Source organism: Carlito syrichta, unplaced genomic scaffold, assembly GCF_000164805.1.
Source record: "Carlito syrichta isolate Samal-C Ts95f unplaced genomic scaffold, Tarsius_syrichta-2.0.1 Scaffold100616, whole genome shotgun sequence".
Lineage (NCBI taxonomy): Eukaryota > Metazoa > Chordata > Mammalia > Primates > Tarsiidae > Carlito > Carlito syrichta.
Window position 1 is genome coordinate 422,596 of NW_007044712.1, and position 20,909 is coordinate 443,504.

The following is a 20,909-nucleotide window of genomic DNA, read 5'->3' on the forward strand; positions in this document are numbered from 1 at the left end:
TAAGAATTAGAAAATTTTGAAATAGAATATAAAGCTGAAATCTGCCTCCCTATGATACTTCACTTTTTGGACTTTATCTTGTCTTCTGGAAACACAAAGAATGAGACCAGTCCTCCCTCTGTTTGCCCACCCTCAAATGCTCATTGCAGCCATTTCTGTTAAATTCACGTGTACTTTAAACTCCCATGCTTCCCTCAGTCTTTTTCCTCAGCATCTTACATTTTCTCCTGTGGTCCACTGCTGTTTGTCAGTTCTTGTTTAGGTGGTGACATCTGGATTGATGAGGAGAGGCCTGGTCGCCTCAGCCTCTAAAGGGTATCATGGGATCATGCTGTCTCCTGCCCGGCTTCCTCTTCTGTTATTAGCATAGGTCTTGCCTGGAATATTCCACCCCACATCTCTTCTCCACCCCAGACCTTCCAGTGGCTGCTTTTTCACCCTAGAAGAAAATCTTAATACTGGCCTGAAAGGCTCCATGAGTCCTGGCCCTGGCCTGGCTGCAGCCCTGTCTCCCACCAGTCCCCCTAGATTATTTCCCTCCATTCACACTGGCCACCTCATGGCTCCTCCGACTCACCGAAGAAGCATTACTTCGGGACCTAGAAAGTTCTTTCCTCTTCATTTCATTCAGGGCTCCCCTTAATCATCTTTCTCAGAGAAACCTTCCCTGACCATCCCATCCCTCTCTGTTTTCTCCTCTTGCACTGCTTTATTTTTCTTTTCAGTTCCTGTCATTAAATCATATCTGTAATAGCTTAGCTGTTTATTATGTTGGATTCTCCACTGAAATATAAGGAACATGAGGTCAGGAACACAAGTGTGTTTCTGTGTTACCTTCAGTGAATGTTTGTACTGACATTCAGTGAAGAATGAGGTCTGCACAGTGTCTGCATTTAGAAGGTGCTCAATATAATATTTGTTGATATAATGAGCCAATCATTTCAGCCTGAGATTGCATTATCCTAGGGCAGCCATGATATACTAGCTTATGCTTCCCAAAGAACTCCTTTTGTCTTTTTTCTCTTGTGCTGACATTAAAATGACAAAATGATATTTGTCAAGGGTTTGAAAAATCACTCTCGGTTATACATTTGTATTCTTAGGGACTAGCCGTTAAACAGGCCCTCGGAAGCTGAAAGAGTTAATGAATGTGTCCCTCAAATGCAGCTCTTGACTCTTCTGGGCCTTCGGCCCTTGGGAAGGTAAAACCCTATGATTCTCATTCAAGCTCAGCAAACGTCTGACCAAGACCTCTTACCAGGACCTCTTCTTATTAAGAGGCAGCTCTTCTAACCTCCCAGGGTGCCTGGAATGCCCCCAATTCCTGAAGTCATTATGTTTTACAGCAGGTTCTCTTGACAGAGCTTCATCGGCCTTTGGCAGAACATAAGCCAGAATAATGGGCAGGCAGATGCCAGAAGGAATTCCAATGTGTACACACAATTCTTGGCCCCATAAAAATCAATTCCTTATTCATAATTAAGCAACTTCTCTGGGAAAGGGCAGGTTGGTACAGTTATTAAAAGATAAATAATAGATAAGGATCCACTTGTTTCTTTTTCTTAGGCATAAAAAATTTTGAATATAAAATAGCACCGTAATTATTATTTTTTGTACTTGTTTCTTACCTGTGACACCCAGGCCCAACAAAAGAGAGCAACTTTTACAAGTTTCCGTTGCCCTTTTACGTTGTGTTGTTCTGTAAAATGTGTCTTTAAGATCAGAGTGACAAGGCAATTCTAGATGCAGAGAAAAGAAACAAGAAGCGAAAAAGAAAACATAAACGTCACATGACACGCCATCCTGTGGGCCTTTTTCTGTTTTCCAGATTGGGCGTAGGAACAGAAGTTGCTAAATGACTCCACACTGACAGGACTCCCAGCAGTTAGGACTCCTCCACACTTCCCAGCTGGCTTAATTGGCAACAGAATCAGCCTCATGTCCCCAACTTGCACCCCATCTCCATTGCCTTAAATCAGTATATGGAAAGGATGAAGAAGGAAGAGAGTCATCCTTGGAGAGAGTGCAGTGTCTGAGGTGTGACTGTCATCCTTCCCTATAGAGGTACTTTTTCTCCCCTAGCCAAGTGTAAGGGATTCCACTGGAATCACCCAGAAGGACTGATGCTGCCTGCGAGAAAAGGGACTGTCAGCTCATTCCCCAGAGTAGGAACAAGCAGTGAGGCCGAGGCCCTCTCAAAGGAGAGCAAGGGAAGGAAGTTCTTGGATTTGGCTCCTTGGAGTATGGGATCACGCAAAACACAGGGACGGGTGCCCCCTTCTCGTGTACAGATGTCCAAACACAAGAGTCTGCTATATTAAGACCTGAAGGTTCTCAGTCTCCTGAGTCTGGAGAGTAGCAGGGTGACCCCACCCAGCCCAGTGCTCTATGGCCCTTGGGGTGTGCTCAGGGGAACCCCACATGAAGGAGACTGGAGATCAGAGAAGGGTTAGCACCACTGATACAAGCCTTGGAAACAGGCTGAGAATGTGTATCTGGTAGAGCAGATGGTAGATCCAGGGATACCTGTAAGGGGGTTCTCAACAAAATGGAGGTACCACCATGTCAACAGGTCTCTAAGCATGGCATCAAGCAGGAACCAGAGTGAGGTGGGGGACCCTTGCCCATCACTGACAAGCAGTTGGCCACAGAATGGGAAAATCCCTCCTCCAGGTCTCCAACATCAGAGGCGCTGGCACCCAGGTGGGAGGAGGAAGATGATGTGGTCTTACCTTTCTTCCAAGTTGTGCTGCAGCTGCTCTAGAATATTCTACAGGGAGAACAGGAATCCTGCTTTGAAGATTGAGGTTTTAAGCTGGAATGCACTACATTTTAATGACTAAAAGGAACTGAATAATGGAATTTGACCAAGACATCATTAATGGAACTACTTACCCAACACTAAGGGGGATTCAATATAGTACAGCTGGAAGCAATAATTGAAAAAAAAAATCATATCTGTGTCCCAACTAATCAAGAACTATTCAATGAACTGGCGCCAATCCTTTAAAAAATTTATTAGGGATTAAAGATTTGGCAGAAAATGGAAGTTTCTTCTGTATATCTTTGTCTATAGTGATCATTTTCTCATTTGTTCAGTGATTAAATTTATAGAAGTCCTGAAAGGGATACAATGCGTTCACTTAATACTTTCTTTTTATAAGCTCTCACGTGACATTGATTTCATGTTAACAGAGGGAGTAAGAGTGGACTAGGTGTGCAGAAACAGGTTGGTTGTTCTGATCAGGCAGCCAGGAGAACAAGTGGACTGTGAGGATTGCGAGCACCAATTACGGGACGGTGTTCCATAGAAGCACAGCCATGGGCGTTGAGGTTGTGATGGTTTCTGCAAGTGTATGGCAAGATACTTCAGCAGTCTCAGTAAAGATTAATGGGAGGAGGTTGTGTTGGAAACTGGGAGACCTTGAGGAAGATGGTAATGTTCAGAAGAGAGATGACTTGGTAGGGTCCAGAATGGAAGGGTAGCCAGAGTCCTGAAGGGCAAGGCATTGTTGGCAAGGATGGTGTGCCACGTATATAACACTTTCCATACTTATTATTTTATTTTCATTCTCAGCATCATTTTCCTTATGGCCTCTCTTCTTATCTTCTTTTTCTTACTTCTCTAGCATTTACTGAGTACTTATTTTGTGGTATATACGCCATTCTCCACAGAACAATGTATATGATCAAATAATTCCTGTGATTCGGAGAGACTAGATCAGGGACCCATCAGTTAAAGTGTGAGAGGCAGATGATAAAATCTTAGTTTTGTTCAGGTTGAAGTGTTGGGTAAACATCTATTTGAAACATTTCTTTTAGAACTAAGCCGGTCTCAGAGAGAGAAAGAGAGAGATTATTCACTTAAGAAATGCTTGTCTAGTTCTTACTAAGTTCCAGGCACCTTTTTTTTTTTTTTTTTTTGAGTTGTGGTTACAAGTGAGAATTTACTACATATACAAGTTGCATGCAAGTGAAGTTTGGACTTCTAACTGGTCCGCTTTCCCCCTGATAGTGGACCAGATACCCAGTGTGTGGCCACATGCCCTTTCATTTAATTCTCACAGCAACCCACTGTGGTAGGTACTATTATTCCCATCCTCAGTTTATAGAAACTGAGGTCCAAGTAGTTTAAGTAACTTGCTCGAGTTCACTTAGGCAGTAAGTGGCAGAGTTGAGTCTTATACTCAGATCACAGATTCAGATGCTATGCTCTGAATACTACCTAAACCATGAGGCTTGTTCCTTGCAGGAGCATCATGCAGAAGAAAAGATGGGTTGTAGAGAAACACTGGTGTCTCAATCATGTCTGTGAATCTTAAATGGTACAGTAAGCAAAAGTATTCTTATTCATGTTACTTTCATAAAAGGAATTTAGGATGCTTCAACCATTTTGAAATGTTTGAATAAAAGATGCCGCACACATTTATTTCTGAGTATGGATGCAATACACTATCATCAGACTAATTTTTGCTGAATAGGCTGTTCTTGAACAGACTGAATCAATATCCTGGACTTACTTCCAATTTATGAGATGAATATTTAAACACCACTGTATGTTTCTGGTCATGTCATTTTAAGGATATTGGTTTCATCCAACCTTTTCCCAGATATCTGAGGACTGTGGATTCATCTTCAGCAGTTTGTGCTATAGACAGTATCTTTTTCAGAGTACTATTCCAAAGGATAGCCATCACACAGGTGAACAGAAAACCCAATTCCCTCCCTCCCCCCTGCCTCCAGTATTTTCAGTCACTAATAGTTCCAGTACCTCCCTTGGCACAGGGCATAAGTCCAATGTGCTAAAATTGCAGCAACAATGATATTCCTCCCTTGGGTAGAAGTTGGAAAAACTCCTTATGTGTGACCCAGACCCTTGACTTTTTCCATCCTCCCTTTCCTTCTACTTCTCACAACAATTGCTTCTAAATCCACAGTCCAGAGACCTGTCTCTTGTCAGAGTCTAGAGCCTGCAAGAAAAACTTCCTAAAATCCTCACCATCCAGAAAGATGCAACTTCCCTGGGCCATGAGGCTTCTGCCTCTTTTGCCTCATTCCTTACTAGAAGCCAAAGGGCTTTGCCTACAGAACATCTCCCACTCAATTTGGGAAAATACAATTCAAGCTGACTCTCCTGGCCTATTCTTGTCCCTGGGAAGACTTGTGCCCGTGCTGCTGAGGGCACTTTCTCCACCTTGGATCCACTGAGCCAAGAATTTCATGATAAACGTGACAAACTTTTAGTCTCACTCTTATGGCCATTTCCCTGGGGTGCTTCCTGGTGCCTCTCCTTCCTGGACACCCTGCTGTTCCCATGCAAAAGTGACTAGTTACTCTCCAGCAGCCTCAAAACTTGGAATGCCGTGAGTGCCGCCACATCCCATCTGCCCATGTTTGGAACTAAGGCCTGATTTCGTCAGAGTACTCTGCTATCTGTCGTGAGATTTGTAAATGCTCTGATCATAGAATGATGATGATAATGATGATAAATAACCTTCAGTGAGTGTTTATTTTTAGTGTTCATAATAAGCACTCCGAGAATGACTCTGTAATGCACAAGATACATCTGTGAGTTTTAAATTTATCTCATATTGTCACAACGTTTCTGAAAGATAAGCACTATTACTATCTCCATTTTACAGACAATGTAACTGAGTCTGAGAGTGATGAAGTAACTTGCCCAAAGTCATATATCCAATAAGTGTCAAATATTAGGCTCCAGTGAAGAGGCTCAAGTGTCAGTTTCAAGACTGGATTGATAATCCTAAAAGTGTCCACAACATGGCTACACATAGTCAATGCCTAATAAAAAATCTTGTGTTGCCCACGAGACACCCGATCTTGCAAGACTGCCATTAAAGTCTTGCTTCTGCTGCAAGAAAAAAAAAAAAAAGAAATCTTGTGGATGATGGTTCATTTTGAGAGACCACTAACTTTGGTAGATCTCCTTCCTGCTTTTCTTCCTTTCTACTTTCCGGTTGTCCTTTCTTCATTCGATCAGGCTTTATATAGCCTACCATGGGCCACGATCCAGGCTGTGTCCTGGGCATACGAAGATGGGGTAAGATTCAAGCCAGGCCTGGCAAAGCCAAGTGTAGAAGTAGGTTTCCATGAGAAGTGCTGAGTCTTGCCTGCTGGTGGGACAGGAGAGAGGGTGCAGCTGCCCCGTTCAACACAGCCCACTATTAGACTTATGTTCAGGAAGGCACTGCCCATGTCCATCCCAGGCATGAAATTAGAGGCTCAGAACTGTTGTTCTTATGGTCAATGTGACACTCTCACTCAGTCATCTGATGTGGGTTGATGATTTCCCCTCAATAAGATCACTTTTTAAAGGAAGAAACAAGAAAACTACATTTTGAGCTTAGTAGTTATGCGATCTTAATGTATCAGATTCTTAGTTTCTTTATTTTATAGAAAGAAAGGAAACAGAGGAAGAGAGGGAGGGAGGGAGGGAAGACGAAGGAAAAGAGGGGAAAAGACATAACAAAACCTGCTCTATTTACTTTGCAGTAATATTATAAGATCAAATAAAATTATAATGTAGGCATAAGAGGACTACATATGATGCAAATGTGAGGGCTTTTGTCTATGTTCCACATGGAATTTAAGACTCTGAGTGATGCCGTCTCACCCCTCTCTGCTCCTCTACATGTGCCCACATGCATGCTTCCTGGGCTCCAGCCATAACCACATAGCATTGCCCTGAACACACCAGCCTCCTTGCCTTTCCTTATACTCTTTGACTGCCTGGAATACCCTCTCCCCATCATTGTGCACTGATGTGCTAACTTGCCCAAATACCATCTTTTATTCTAAAATAGTGCCCCTTTTTTCTTTTGTAACATTAAATGGTATGTACTTCTCACAAAATCACACTCAGCCTCGATACTAGAGCTATTGGTCATCTGTACCTTAGGCTCCTTTGCCTAGGTATGCCTTGCATATATCAGGTATTCAATTAAATGTCTATTGAATCAAATTCTCCTTCCCTTCTCTGTGCTCTCCGCTGTCTGCTTCCAACACTCTGTACCTAATGCCCCAGCTGGCACATGGCAGGCTCCCAGTGCCTATGTCCTGAGACTGCACATTTAATGGCCAGTTCATAGGTTTCCCTTCAGGAAAAGTATGAAGTTTGGCAAACAAAGTAGCTGTACCCTGTCAAGTGGGTGGGAAGAAAATATGTCCCACAGTGCATACTGCAAATTACCAGGAATACCCAGGTGATTTTAGATGACACAAGGGAATTATTTTTTTTCAAATTACGTATTCTCACTAATATTAAAAAAGAAATATAATTATCACATCAAACTTACAATTTCATAGATATATTTTAATAGGAGCCCTTGAATTTGAATAAAAATGATATAAAGAAAAACATACATAAATAATGGTACAGGGTGTGGCCAAATGATTTGACAATGATGCTCCAAGTTCCAGAAGCACCAGGACAGGAAAACTCTTCTGGAGGGTGTGGAGGTGGAGATAAGGGTGAAACCCCGCCTTTTCTATGGATCAGGTCTACTGGTAGCAGCCTCAGGAATGAACAGATTTCCAAAACTATGTTAAGCAAAGGCAGATACAAATGGAATGTTTTCTCCTCACTATTGTTGCTTCATTGGGGGAAGAAACATGCAGGTAAATGTCCATCCATCCAAGCATCACAGCCTTGGGTACCAGGTTTCCTAATAACCAAGGGGTTTTACATCTTTTCCCAGGGTGGGCAGATACAAAGGGCTTGAATGTGGGTTTGCTTTTCCTTTTTCTCTGCAAAGCACAACACTTTATAAAAAGAAAAGCACTTCAAAGGCAGTCCTTTTCTCGCATATATTTCAGGGTTGCATTCAAGACTCACATTCATCTTCCTTATCCAATTACAGAATCAAAGCAGAAGTGTTTGGCCTACTTTGGGGGTTTAAAGACATCGAGGGAAAAACTAAGAACATTTAAAACTACCTTTTTTTATGCCACACATCTTCCTGCAGGAGAATTGGAATCGGCTGCCCTGGCTCTCTCTTAACTAGTCTCTGGGTACAAAGAGTCAGGTCAGAGAGTTAACACGCTCTAATCATCGGCGCCATAAAAGATTCAGCTACATCTCTGTAAAATCCAACCTAATCTCACTCGGTGTGTCTAGCGTACTTTTTGCTCTCTACACTGCTACGAAGTCTCTTCCAAAACCCACTGTTAAACTCCTGATTTTTCCTGATAGGTATTAAAAACCCTGTGTTAAAACAAAAACTGTCAGGAAGAAAAAAAAAAATTGGAGACATTACTTCATTAGCCTCCCTAAAGCTACTGGTTTTGTTATGGTCTCTGTATCAGTTTGAGCACATATGTTCCTTTCGATGCTACAATATGGAACTCAAATTTCCTAAAATAGGACATGCCTTGTCCTTCATATTCACACTCTGGGATTCGAGGCTCTGGCTAAAAAAAAAAAGAAAAATAGCACATATGACGTCCTCAAAAATATTTAAGTGAACAGACTGCCTATTGGTGGATTGATTTTTCTCTATGGAAATAAATCTGTTGGCAGCAGCCAGAATTGGGGTATAAAAGATGACCTCGGGCAGCTGCTGCCATTTGTTTAGGTGGGAAAGTGAGGGTTTTGTCTCTCCCCAGGGGTTAATACTGTGATGTTCTGAACATCATCAGTGTCGTGTTTCTGAAGGGCTACACTGGAGAGGACGAATGCTTTGTGGTTTATGACAAGATCACGGCGGAATATTTTGTGCACGCTGTGATTTGTGTCACCCATTTGTGTACAGGCCATAAAAGTGCACTTTTTTATCAGGAACATTTGTGAATATATAACACCACTGAAGACATATGGCCACTAAATAATTCACAGTTATCTATCTTCTCAGCAGATTCCTTATACACCTACCATGTTTTAATGCCTAGTTTGCTCAGAAACAATATTCTTTACGACCCTTCCAATATAAAAATGTTTACTGACTGGCAGCAATATATGGGTCCCATGGGATAAGCCTGTAAGAAAGGGGACAGCTTTCTGCATTCTCCATCTCTCCCCCTTTTTATCTGTTTCCCCCCCACCAATTCTTCCAGGCAGAACTCAACCTTCCAGGAAACGATGCCTCTCCCAAAAGTGAGTGCAAAATCCTATCTGAGTTATAAGATGACAGTCACTAACTAACCTCCACCCTCTTCTCTTTTCAGTTCTATATCCATTTACAGCCCCAAGGAGAATCCGAATGCATTTGACGCTGCAGCATTCTTCCAGTCTGTGGGGAATTTCCTGGGGATCTTCGCTGGCTCATTTGCAATGGGGTCTGCGTATGCTGTTATAACAGCACTGATATCCTTTGTGTGTGGAAAGCTGGGAGGTGTTAAGAGCAGTCAGTGTCTGCAGAATGTTTCTGAGAATGGACAACCTCCAGACTAATAAATGGCTAGATGTTCTGATTCAAGTTTCATATAACACCGCTGAGACCATCTTGGTTCTGAGCATCCCTGGAGGCATGAGTTGGTTCCAATGGCAGAGGGGACCAGCTCTTTTATTGTCCAAGGTCAGTTGTAGTGCCACTGACATATTTGATCCTAGGATATCAACAGCCTTAAAATGCCACCTAGGGAAAGTTGTGGACAGGAGGCATCAGGATAGGCCTGACTTGATTCAAGAGGAAGAACTAAAGATCCAGGGTCAAGAATAAGAGAGGATTGACTGGGGGTGATAAACTGTATGTGCTCTGCCTGCTTTTCAAGCTTGTTCAATCACTAACTCACAGGGTAGGCCAAGTCAGAGATCACTGTGGGTTTAAACAAGCATCCACAGCTACTTTATGGAAGGGAAACTACAAGCGGTGCAGAAATGACATGTTTGCCATATCTGGGCAATTGTGTCCTTAGATTCCCTCTCTTTTGCTAGGGAGTTGGGAGAATGGGTAGAGTTTCCAGAGAATCTGAACCAAGGGAAGAAGCTAGTTGTAGAACGTCAGAAAGGGAAATCATAAGTCAGAGTTGAGGAAGAAAGCCAAAAGCCCAGTGTCAAGTGTGAGGGTTTAGGGGGGCCACAGAGAAAAGGCAGAGCAGAAGGCCAAGAGCCAAAGACCTTAGGGAAAAAAAGAAGAAAGGAGTATGCAAGAGGGGAGAGATAGAGCCTAGGTAAAGACAAGGCAAAATGTTGGCGTCTTTTTCCATGGGGATTGGTCCAGACACTCACTGAGCAGCTGCTAAGGGGCTTGATTCTACTGAGGGCATCTAAGAAGAGTTAGGGACTAAGAAAAACAAAGTCCGTGTCCTCCATGAGTGACAAGCTTGGAAGGATGTGTTCTACATTAAGAACTGGATAGAAAGGGAGGGCTAGAGCCAAATCTGAGTTATCACACTATACAAATTCCAACAGGGATGGACCATTGTGTCTAGAATAGTCCAATAGATTCTTGGCCAACCTTGTGATTCTGGAAAATAACTTGAAAAGCATTTATATGTGCAATTGGACTTTGGCTTGACCTAAAAGATAGGTAGGCTTTGGGCAAACGCTGAGTAGTAGGTGATTCAGGAGGGAAGATCAGCATTCCTTAAGGTGTAGAGGTGGGACTGATGTGGCACCTGACAGATGTGCCTGAGAGGACCAGAGGGCTCCAGCTGATGAGAAATGGAGGATGAGGAGACACAGGTTGGATGGAGGCAACTGGTGAGGTGTCTTGGCGTGGCATTTAAAAGAGTCTGAGCTGTTTTCTCTAGTCTACAATTAGCTACTGATGGTTTCTGTGAGGAGAGTGACACACTGACAAACCTGTTTTTAAAACAGAGATGAGGAACTGGAACATGGGATAAATCAGAGTCAGGGGACTAGAATCAAGGGAAACAGAAGCATCAGGAAGGGGATTAGTGTTTAGAAGGAACAATCTCTAGGATTTAATGACTGGCTGCTTATTAGAGATAAAAAAAAAAAAAAAAAAAAACCAGAGGAAAAGCCAGGCGTAATAGCCAAGAGTTTGAGACCATGTCGAGAACATGGTGAGATCTCGTCTTTACATTAAAACAAAAAAACAAAAAACAAAAAAAACCAGGCATGGTGGCGTGTGCCTGTAGTCCCAGCTACTTGAGGCAGAAGGATTGCCTGGGCCCAGCAGGTGGTGGCTGCAATTGCCATGATTCTGCCACTGCCCTCCAGCTTGGGTAACAAAGTGAGACTCCGACTCAAAAAGAAAAAGGAAAGAGTCAAAGGCCACTCCAAAGTTTCATTCTGAAAGCCTTGCAGAATAGCACTTCTACTGACAGAAATAAAATAAGTCAGAAGATGGAAGGCTGGTTTCTAACAACAAAAAAATTATCTATCTGATACTTGACGATATGTCAGGGCCCCTATGACTGTTGTACATGCAGGACTTCATCTACTCTTTGCAATGTTCCATTTTGAAGATGCTGTTTTACTGGGCATGAAGCTTAGAAAGGGTGAGCTGTTGCTCAAGACCGTGCAGCCAATTAGTGAACCACCAGTGAGAATCAATAGGGAGACCACGCTCATAACCACTGCTTCCTCTTGCCTCTTATGTTTATTAGCTGGAATTGTGATGGAAGTCGTGTGTCATTTAGAACTGCATAATAGTAATGATGAGAGGAGCGTTGAGTGAATGTCTAGACTATTTCAGGACCTTTTTATATGTCTCATTTGAATCAACCCTCCAAACCAGGTTATCGCTATCTTCACTTTACACAGGGGAAACTGAGGTTCAAGGAGGGTAAGTAGCTCACACTAGGTCATATATCAGCAATAATGGGTATGGTAATAATAATATCACCTCCCATTTATTGAAAACTTTACTGGGTGCCAGCCACTGCCCTAACATTTTGCATGGATTACTACAAACAGCTTTTACAAAAACGCTGGGGAGTAGATACTGTTATTATCCCAACTTGACAGCTGAGGAAACTCAGGCAATTAAGGTTACATAACTTGGCCAAGGCTATACAATCAGAACATTTTGGGACCAGAATTCAAACTCAGACTTTTCGGCTCTAGAGCCTGCACTAGGTGAAAAAGCTGAAATCAGACCTCTTGTCCGCCTTGGGTGTATGGAAGCTATGGTTACATAAACAAACAGGCTGCTAAGGGAAAGAAAAAAAGAATTTCTGGAGCTTGGAAGTCCAGCATGACATTGGACCGATGTGGAAGAAAGAGTGTAGAATCAGGAGAGATGGGCCCAATGTGGATTATGTAGCCTTTGGTGGCCTTTATCAGGTTCTGCAAACATAAGCCATGAGGGAGACAGACGTGTACTGTTGTCCCCTCCAGGTTCCCACCCCAATACCTCTTCCATTCTCAAGCAAAGTCTCCTCAGATTGTGGGTTCCTGAGCTCTGGACATGGGGGTTGCCCCAGATGTGAACTACTTTCTGGAGGAGACTGAAAGAAAAGGATGCTTGATAGCCAGTTGATGTTCTATTACTCACGCTGGCCTGACCATTCTCTTTAAAATTAATTAGAAGAGGGAAATCAGAACAAACCTCACTAGAAACAAAGCCTTTCCTCCAAGGAACAAAAGGGTATATTGAGAAAGGGCCTAAGGACAGCCTGTTTTTTAATCCAGATGATGAATTGATTCTAGAGCCTTACTATTTCTAGGAAAGATGTTTTACAAAAAAATGTTAATTTAAACTACAGTAATAGAAAAGTTATACATCATTTGTTATATGCCAGGCACTATTCTGAGCACCTAACATATGTTAAGTAGTTTTACACCATTGAGGTAGACTGCATTATTATTTCCATTTTCAGACAGGAATATCAAGGCACAGAGTGGTCAAGAGATATGTCTAAGTGAATACTATGAATTTGAACCCAGGTTTGGCTTCCAGAGGCCATGCTCCCAGCCATGGTGTTATTCTGTCTTTCTAAAAACTTTACCAAATATTTTTAACATACTTCATTTCATTTTATTTTCCAAATGTGGAAGCAGGTTTCACATAGAATAGAAATGAGGCTCAGAGAGGTTAATATACTACTCAGAAATTGCATAACCAGTGACTGGCAGAGACAAGAAACAGCACAAGATTTTCCACCCCAGAGGACATGAATCGGCTTCCTCGCCCTCCTGCTAAACATCTCTTACTGTGGAATCTGGTTTAGATTTTGCTCTGGAAGCATAAAAGTGCAACATGATCATATCTCCTTGTTTGCCAAAGCATTTTGTGCCTAATGTGGACACAATTGCAATGCGAGCCTTCTCCATCGATCATCTCCTCCTCATCATCTCCTAATCATCTCCCCATAATCTATTCTCTGACCCTTGGATCACTATCCCTTTGTTCTATTTGCAATTTATAGACTATTGACCGAGCGTTCTCCTTGTCAAAATGAGCCATTGCCTGCCAAAGGGCATCTTGTCTGACCTAGAAATAATATACCTTCTCCTCCATCCTCCTTATGCCAAGAGGGCATGGGCAGCGTTCCTATCACGGAATGTAACTGCTTCATCTGATCCTATTTCCATCCCCAGGAGAGAAGACTCTTCCAGAAGGTCTGTCCACAAGCTACACTCCCCAAGAAACAGCGCCTCACACCTCTCCCCCACTCTCCTTGGCTTTGCTTTCTCATACCTTCTACTGCTTTCCTGAGGGGCGCACCCCAAGGGCTGAGGCCAAAGTCAAGAGATTTTATACCCTCAGTTAACTGATTTTATACTCTTAGTAAGACACCTGTTTTAAAAAGATCTGAACACAGGTTTAAACTTTTATGGGCTTGTTCAGCCCCCAGTGAAGTGTGATCCATGCCAGCCTTCCAAGTAGATTCCAGTGAGAGTTACAGCCTTCTAGACAGTTCCGAAAATCAGTCCTTTTACTCCAGAACTATCATTGCCACATCAATTTTTTTCTCAGCCAAGAAGATTTAACTGTAAAAGCAGTTGTTGTTTCCCTTAACATGTCTTCCTCACTTGACCAAATTTACCAAGCTATGTGAGTTCCCGATGCTGGAAACAGGCCTGTTTTTTCTCCTTTCTTGGAGTGCCTTCCTGTCCGCTGAGGCCGCCGGCCTAACAGGTCAGTGCTTCATGCTGCACAGCCAACTAGATGTGTGTGAATACGAATGTGTCTCCGCCTGTGTGCCCCTCCCTGACCCTGCAGAAGGGGACATGAAGTCTCTCTTAAATAATGAATGTGAATAGTTTGTGTCAGAACCAGTCTCTCCCGGGGTAAAAAAATAATAATTCATCCATTTTGTACAAAATAGCTTAATGGAACGTCTCCAAGATGCTTTCCTCTTCTCTCCTAGCTGGACAGGAGGCGTGTTGAAAAGACTGATTTATAGTGGTGATGGATGACTTTACAAATGGAAGTCTCCACTCAGCGTGAAAGGGTAGACACAACTGCTTTGTAGGGAGAGGAAGTAGTTTCCAGTGGCTGTAAACAGTGGGTTCCAATGTCGGCAGCCTCTCCAGGGTGTGCAGGTCTCCACACACATCAGTGTTTGAGGTGTTTGCATGTGCTCCTGAGGAGGTCGGAAAACAAATGGGAAATGGGGTGGCTCTATCGTTTCACGTCTCTTACCACACAAAGTCTATAGAGAATCCTCTGAGGTGGAACAGTTGATTGAGAGCTAGTCCCCAAGGCCCCAAGGGCTGCGGGTCCTGGGATCTGGATCCAGCAATTAGATTGCCTTTCTGCAACAGCGAGGGTTTGCGCTTGGGTTGTTGCAACGATTGGGTGCTTTTCCATGTAGAAGAATTTCTGTGGCTCTGAGCAAAATGTTAAAGCGCTTCTCCCCATTCCTTTCCATCCTGGAATGTTTCCTGCTCACGACATCTTAACTGACATTCAGGTGGTGAGAATCACCCCTGAAGTGTTAACTGAGAACAAGGTATGCCTTCTCGGGTATTTGCAGTTTAATAGGTGATGCTTTATGTCTAATAATAAATAATAATAAAAGTTGACATATACTGACGATGTATCATGAGCCAGGTACTGGCTAGCTACCTTTCATGAATGATGGTATTAACTTGCAGAAAGATTCAAAGTAAGAGACTATTCTCAGTTTACTCAGCCAACAGTCAGTGATCGAGCTGGGATTTAAAACTAGGAAATTCCATTCCACGGCATGGACTCTGGGGCACCAAGCATTTTGACCTTAGATGTTCCATCTGTGGAATGTCAAGCAGACCTCTAGGAGCCCACTTGGCCTTGGCAGGTCTTGGCTCTCCTGTGAATGCCATGGTAAATCTTCTTAGTAATGATAACTTATTGCTCTAACCAGTTGGCCCAACTTACTGCAGAGCCTCACAGGACAAGCTGGTCTCACAGCTTCAAGGGTGTCTGTTGCTGATACAGAAAACCACCTTGCCAGTTCTTGTGACACTATAATCAAGACTACATTACCAGATTCTACCCTACTGAGCCTTTGTATCCAAATATTTCCAGCACAAAGTCTGTTATGTTAGTGCATTGCCATTTTATTAAGGAGGTTGCTGAAGAACTTATGCATTTCTGAAAAAAAGTCCCTTAAATGAAATAAAATAGGTCAATTATTTACATCACAATCATTAAAAAAAAAAAACCAACTTGGTTCCCTTTCTTCCACGTTCCATGTCCTATTCAGCACTTAGCCTGTAAGCTGATCTAAGTAATGTTAACCATGAGAATAAATATTTGACCTTCCAGTAAGATAAAGATGTATATATATTTTTTTGAGTTGGAGTCTCACTCTGTCGCCCAGGTTGGAGTGCAGTGGCACACTCATGGCCACCCCAGCGTCGACCTGCTGGGCGCAAGCAATCCTTCCTCCTCCGCCTTCCAAGTAGCCAGAACTACAGATGCGCACTACTACGCTCGGCTAATTTTTTGATTTATTGTAGAGATGAGGTCTCGCCAAGTTGCCCAGGCTGTTCTCGAACCCGTGGGCTCAGGCAATCCTCTCACCTCAGCCTCCCAAAGTGCTGAGATTACAGGCGTGAACTACCACGCCTGGCCAAAATGTATCTTAACTCATATAATATTTTTAAATCTAGTGTTGAACACTATGATAAACACATACAAACACACACACACACACACACACACACACACACACACCATTGCCTAAGAACTGTTCATTACTGTGTGTGAAAATTGTCTATTTCCTGGTCCATTTCAACAAGATCTTGTTCTACTAACTATTTTAAAGTTTACAGTCTACGAGAAGCTTATAAATTGCTAGTTTATCTGCACTGTACTCTTCTACCACCCTTTTCAACCTGGTATCCTTATTAGGATGCCACACAGACCACCTTCTAAGGAGCCAGCATCATGGGATAGATGTAGACTTCAGTAGCAGAAAGACCCACATGTTCATGACTGTACCCAAGGGCAGACTCACTCCAGAGCAGTACTCCAAATTCAAGCAATATGCCTAATAAGCATTTGATACAAACCAGACTCTAGGTGTTGAACATTTTCTATTGCCAAAGACCAAGCCTGCTCAGTCCAAATTACGTATGTGTTTGTTTGTTTATTATTTAATCCATGCCTATTTCCAAACTGGATTTGAGACAACTCATAACATAAGCCATGCATATCATGGGACCATTTAGTTGAGGGTAAACACTCAAGTGCTCAGGGATAGAGTTTTTTCTGTGAAATTAGGCAGCTGTTCATTGCTGTGGTTTGGCAATAAATATAGCTCTGTGCTTTCTGGTGGTCAAAGTCAAAAGGCAAACATGATGAGTTACACAGAAATAATATAGCACTGTAAAAGGAAGTCATACTTATTTTTCCAAAATGGGAAAATTCCCCAAAATTTTAGGGGAATTTATCACATGCATCCTTATATAAGGGTCTTTGAACACCAGAATGGGCAATGTATTTAATCATAAATTTAGGGAAGATGTAAATCCATTCTTCTTGTGGTCATTTGTCATATCAACCTTCATCAAGATCTGAGGACATGGTAGCAGATTATAATTCTCTAAGGTCATCTCAATGTAATAAAAACATTCTTTTAGTTCTAATCCACAGGTAAACTAATATGATGCAAAGCTAAAACCTAGAAAACTGTTTAAAAATACTTCCTGAATATACAACAATGAATATAGTGAACTACAATAGAATGAACTACCCAATGGTTTGTGAGTAACTATCGAGGTAATCAGTAATCCTAGGGCCTTGTGTGGTTTCACTAACAACACTTAGTGAAGGTTCTAGAGATGCTGTTAACACAAAATGATTTCTCAGCAGAATTCCCTGAGTCCTTTCAAAGTGGACCCTTAAAGATATCCACCAAGTGAGCAGTGCTCTAAGCCAGCCATCCTTTTATTTATTTATTTATTTTTGAGTCAGGGTCTCACTCTGTTGCCCAGGTTCCAGTGCGGTCGCACGCTCACAGCCACCACAGTCTCGACCTGCTGGGCTCAGGCAGTTCGTCCGCCTCAGCCTTCCAAGTAGCTGGAACCACCAGCGCGCACCATCACACTCTGCTAACTTTTTTATTGATTGTAGAGACAAGGTCTCGCCAAGGTGCCCTGGGGTTGGTCTGGAACCACTGAGCTCAGGCAAGCCTCTCACCTCCGCCTCCCAAAGTGCTGGGATTACAGGTGTGAGCCACCGCGCCTGGATGGGTTTTCACATAAGATTTCATTTGAAGAGAAGATTTTTGCATTTTAAACAAAGAGCATCTGTTTTTAAACTTTTTTTCTTACGTATTCACTGTAAAAAATACTTTAAAATGCAGATTCACAGAAGGAAGCAAATTTAGAATCATTTATATTCTTACTGCCTATTAATAACAATTGCTGGCCATTGCCTTGTTGAGCTATGGTGTGGCCATGTGCCCTGTGAGCTGTGGCCAGGCCATGTTTTCTTAAGCTCTGGCCTCCTTCCCTACCTTGGGGAGGCGAATCAGCTCTTTCTCTCCTCTCTAATTTACTTTTAAATAAACTGTATTTTCTAATCAGGAAAATTTTTTTTAAATTGCTAATATTTGACTCTCCATCTAATTTTACATATATATACATATATACACTTAAATATACACACCTGTTTCCTACATTTAAGTAACTTGCCTATTTTCATTTACCAATTTATAGTGAATGTTTTTTAAATACCACATCACATGAACTTGTCATGATTTACTCTATGAACCTTTTGACTGTTCACCTTTTATTATTATTATTATTATTATTATTGCATTGGTGATCCTTGTAGCTAGATGCGTGAATTTTTATTTATGTAACTGCCTAAAATATACAATTTCTGGTTGAATAGAAGGGCTAACATTTTAAGTTTTTTTAAAAGAAATTTGTCCAAATTGTCCTCTAGAAAATTTGTATCACTTTTTACTCCCACCAACAATGTAAACGGAAGCTAATTGACTCCCATCTTCACCACACTAAATCACTGTTAATTTGAAAATCAAGTTCCATTTTAATTACATATCATTGGCTATTTGTGTTTCTTGTTTGGTGAATGACCGGTATAACCTTTGTGACCTTTGTTCTTTGTTCTTTTTTTCCTGTTGAGATGCTTATCTTTGTCATTTTGTAGTTTAGTTTCTCTTTATCTACTAAGAAAATTAGCCTTTTGACTGTCATATGGGCCATACATATTCTCTAATTTGTACCTGTACCTTTTAACTATGTTAGGTTTTGTTTGTTTGGGTAAAGGAAAGGAGTTGTTATAGGCCTTTTCAAGTTTTAGGTGGTTAATTTTATCTCCTCCTCAGAAAGCCCAAGTGTTTCTTAATGATAATATATATTTTCTCTTTAAAGTTGTCTGGTTTTGTTTTTGCATTGGAAGCCAACTGGAATTTGTTTTGATATAGGGGTATAGTAGGGATTTGATTTTCTTCCCAGATGGTAACTTGTGCTAACACCCATCAACTTTTACCTATGAATTTAAGATGCCTACGTATGTATGTATTTGTCCTGGGCTTTCTATTGTTCCAGAGTTTTGATCTTCACTGTTTCAAATATTTTAGCTTCATAGTTTATTTTAAAATTTGGTAGTCAGTCTTTCACCCCTCCTTCCCCGTTTTTAAAAGCTCTTTTGCTATACTTATCTGTTTATTATTCCAGATGGACTTGAAAGTAATTTTGTTAGGTTCTAAACAGAAAATAATTTTGGAATTATGATTGGGGTACATTACAGTTTTAGATTAATTTGAAGAGAAGTGGCATTTTTATAACATCGAGTCTTCCCACCCAGGAATATGTTATGTCTTTCCATTTATTTGAGTCATATTTTATGGCCCTCAGTAAATTTTTATAGTTGTCTTCACATTAGACCTACACATTTCTTGTTAAGTATCTTTTTAGCTACTTTATATTTTGGGGTGCTGTAATAAATTGGAACTTCTTCCAATATCATTTCTAACTGGTTATTGTTCGTATATGTGCATCTAGATTTGATTTACTCTCTGTGGTTCTGAAATACAGAACTATAGCTGATGTGTAGAATTAGGATTGCTGATGAGCAGGAGAGATAATGGACCATCGGGTCCATGAAGGCTTTATCAGCACTGACAGAGTGAAGCTTGCTAGGAACAAAATAAATATCTTTTGAGCAGCAGCATGAATGATTTTCACTCAACAAAAGATCTTCCAGAAATCTGAATAAAAGATCACTTCATAAGGTGGTGAGTATCCTGTACCTGATAGTATTCCTTCAGATTCCATATGTCCACTAGTCCAGATGTTTCAGAGCAGAGCCTTACATTAAGTAAAGGATAAATCATAAATTTAATTAATCTGTGACTTTATTTTCCCAATTATTAAGTTAAAAAATAATGACACGTGGGCATGAAAAGAAGAGCTCAGTCTAGAGCAATGTCGTGGACTTGGTGGTTCTGGCTGCCTGGTACACACTCTCACTTTCACTGGTAGTAGCATCCTGATGTTTCTTAAGAAACTAACCCCCTCCATCAGATAGTATCTTTTAGTCAAGGTATCCCACCCTTCCCCGCCAAAGAGAATAAGGAAATATGAAGCTAGGTTAACCAGACACTCATTTCCTGAGATGTGAAACTTTAGGAGGGAAGGCGAAGAATGTATGTGTGGTAGCACCTGTTCTTTCCAAAAGAAGAGCCCTCTGAGACCCTCTGTTATTTCTGTCACCAGATCTCTGGAGCTGCCTTGATGCTTCTTTTCTAAGAACGATCACACTTCCTTCCAATAAATTCCTTTCTGATTACGCAAACCAGAGTCTGTTTTTATTGCTTGCAAACAAAGAAACCTAAATGATACAAAGGAAGGAATAATTCACAAGGTATTTCTACAAAAAAAAAACTGCCTAATTTGGTGACAGATGAGAAGGGCAGAGAAGCTCAAAGACAGTACAGCCTCCGGGCTAGGATACTTGGGACCATCTTATGCCAGGTGCCTACTGATAGACAAAGAGAATCAAACTTTTAAAGACAGTTTGCACCGTGTTCGTTATCCTTTCCAATTCAGCTTCTTATCAGGTTCATTATGAACACTTCAGTGTGAGGGGCTCGCTCATTACCACATCTTCTGCTTTCACTTTCAGTTGTTGCTAATTTGATGATGATCGTTTGATTTATTTTGATCATCTTCTACTTCAAGGGCCACATTTGCAGCCGCCTCATCGCAGTCTCTTGGAAATTGCACCTGCAAATGTTCAATAGTCACATAGAGAATTTGGTTTTATGGGAACAAGTGGCTTTTAGACATGCAAATGAAAGTTGGTGTTCCTGTTACCCAGAAATCTGATTCTCTGCTATTGGAAATACACAAGTATGGTTGGAAAAAATTGTATTTAGGAAGACTAGGCAGAATAGAAAATGCAAGTGAAAAGTCTTTCTAGGGAATGAGAGTGTGGACATAGAAATGAACTTCAGGGGTTTCTAACAAGCCAGCAGAGCTGGCAGAAAGAAGAGAACGTATAGGAATGTGTCTGCCCTACTTCCAAAGTCAGCAACCCAGGGATATGTCTCTGGTTTCTGGCTCTTCAGCTGAC

The 20,909-nt window shown here is 41.5% G+C and overlaps 1 protein-coding gene across 1 annotated transcript in view; it reads left to right on the top strand.

The window, feature by feature from the left end:
• The window catches only part of SLC9A9 (solute carrier family 9 member A9), a 621,198-nt gene that overhangs the window by 272,481 nt on the left and 327,808 nt on the right, over positions 1-20,909 (top strand). The window contains exons 7-8 of the mRNA XM_008064167.1: positions 9,184-9,322; positions 13,904-14,009. Of these exons, the coding sequence (XP_008062358.1) occupies positions 9,184-9,322; positions 13,904-14,009 (245 nt within the window). The remainder of the gene's footprint in view (positions 1-9,183; positions 9,323-13,903; positions 14,010-20,909) is intronic.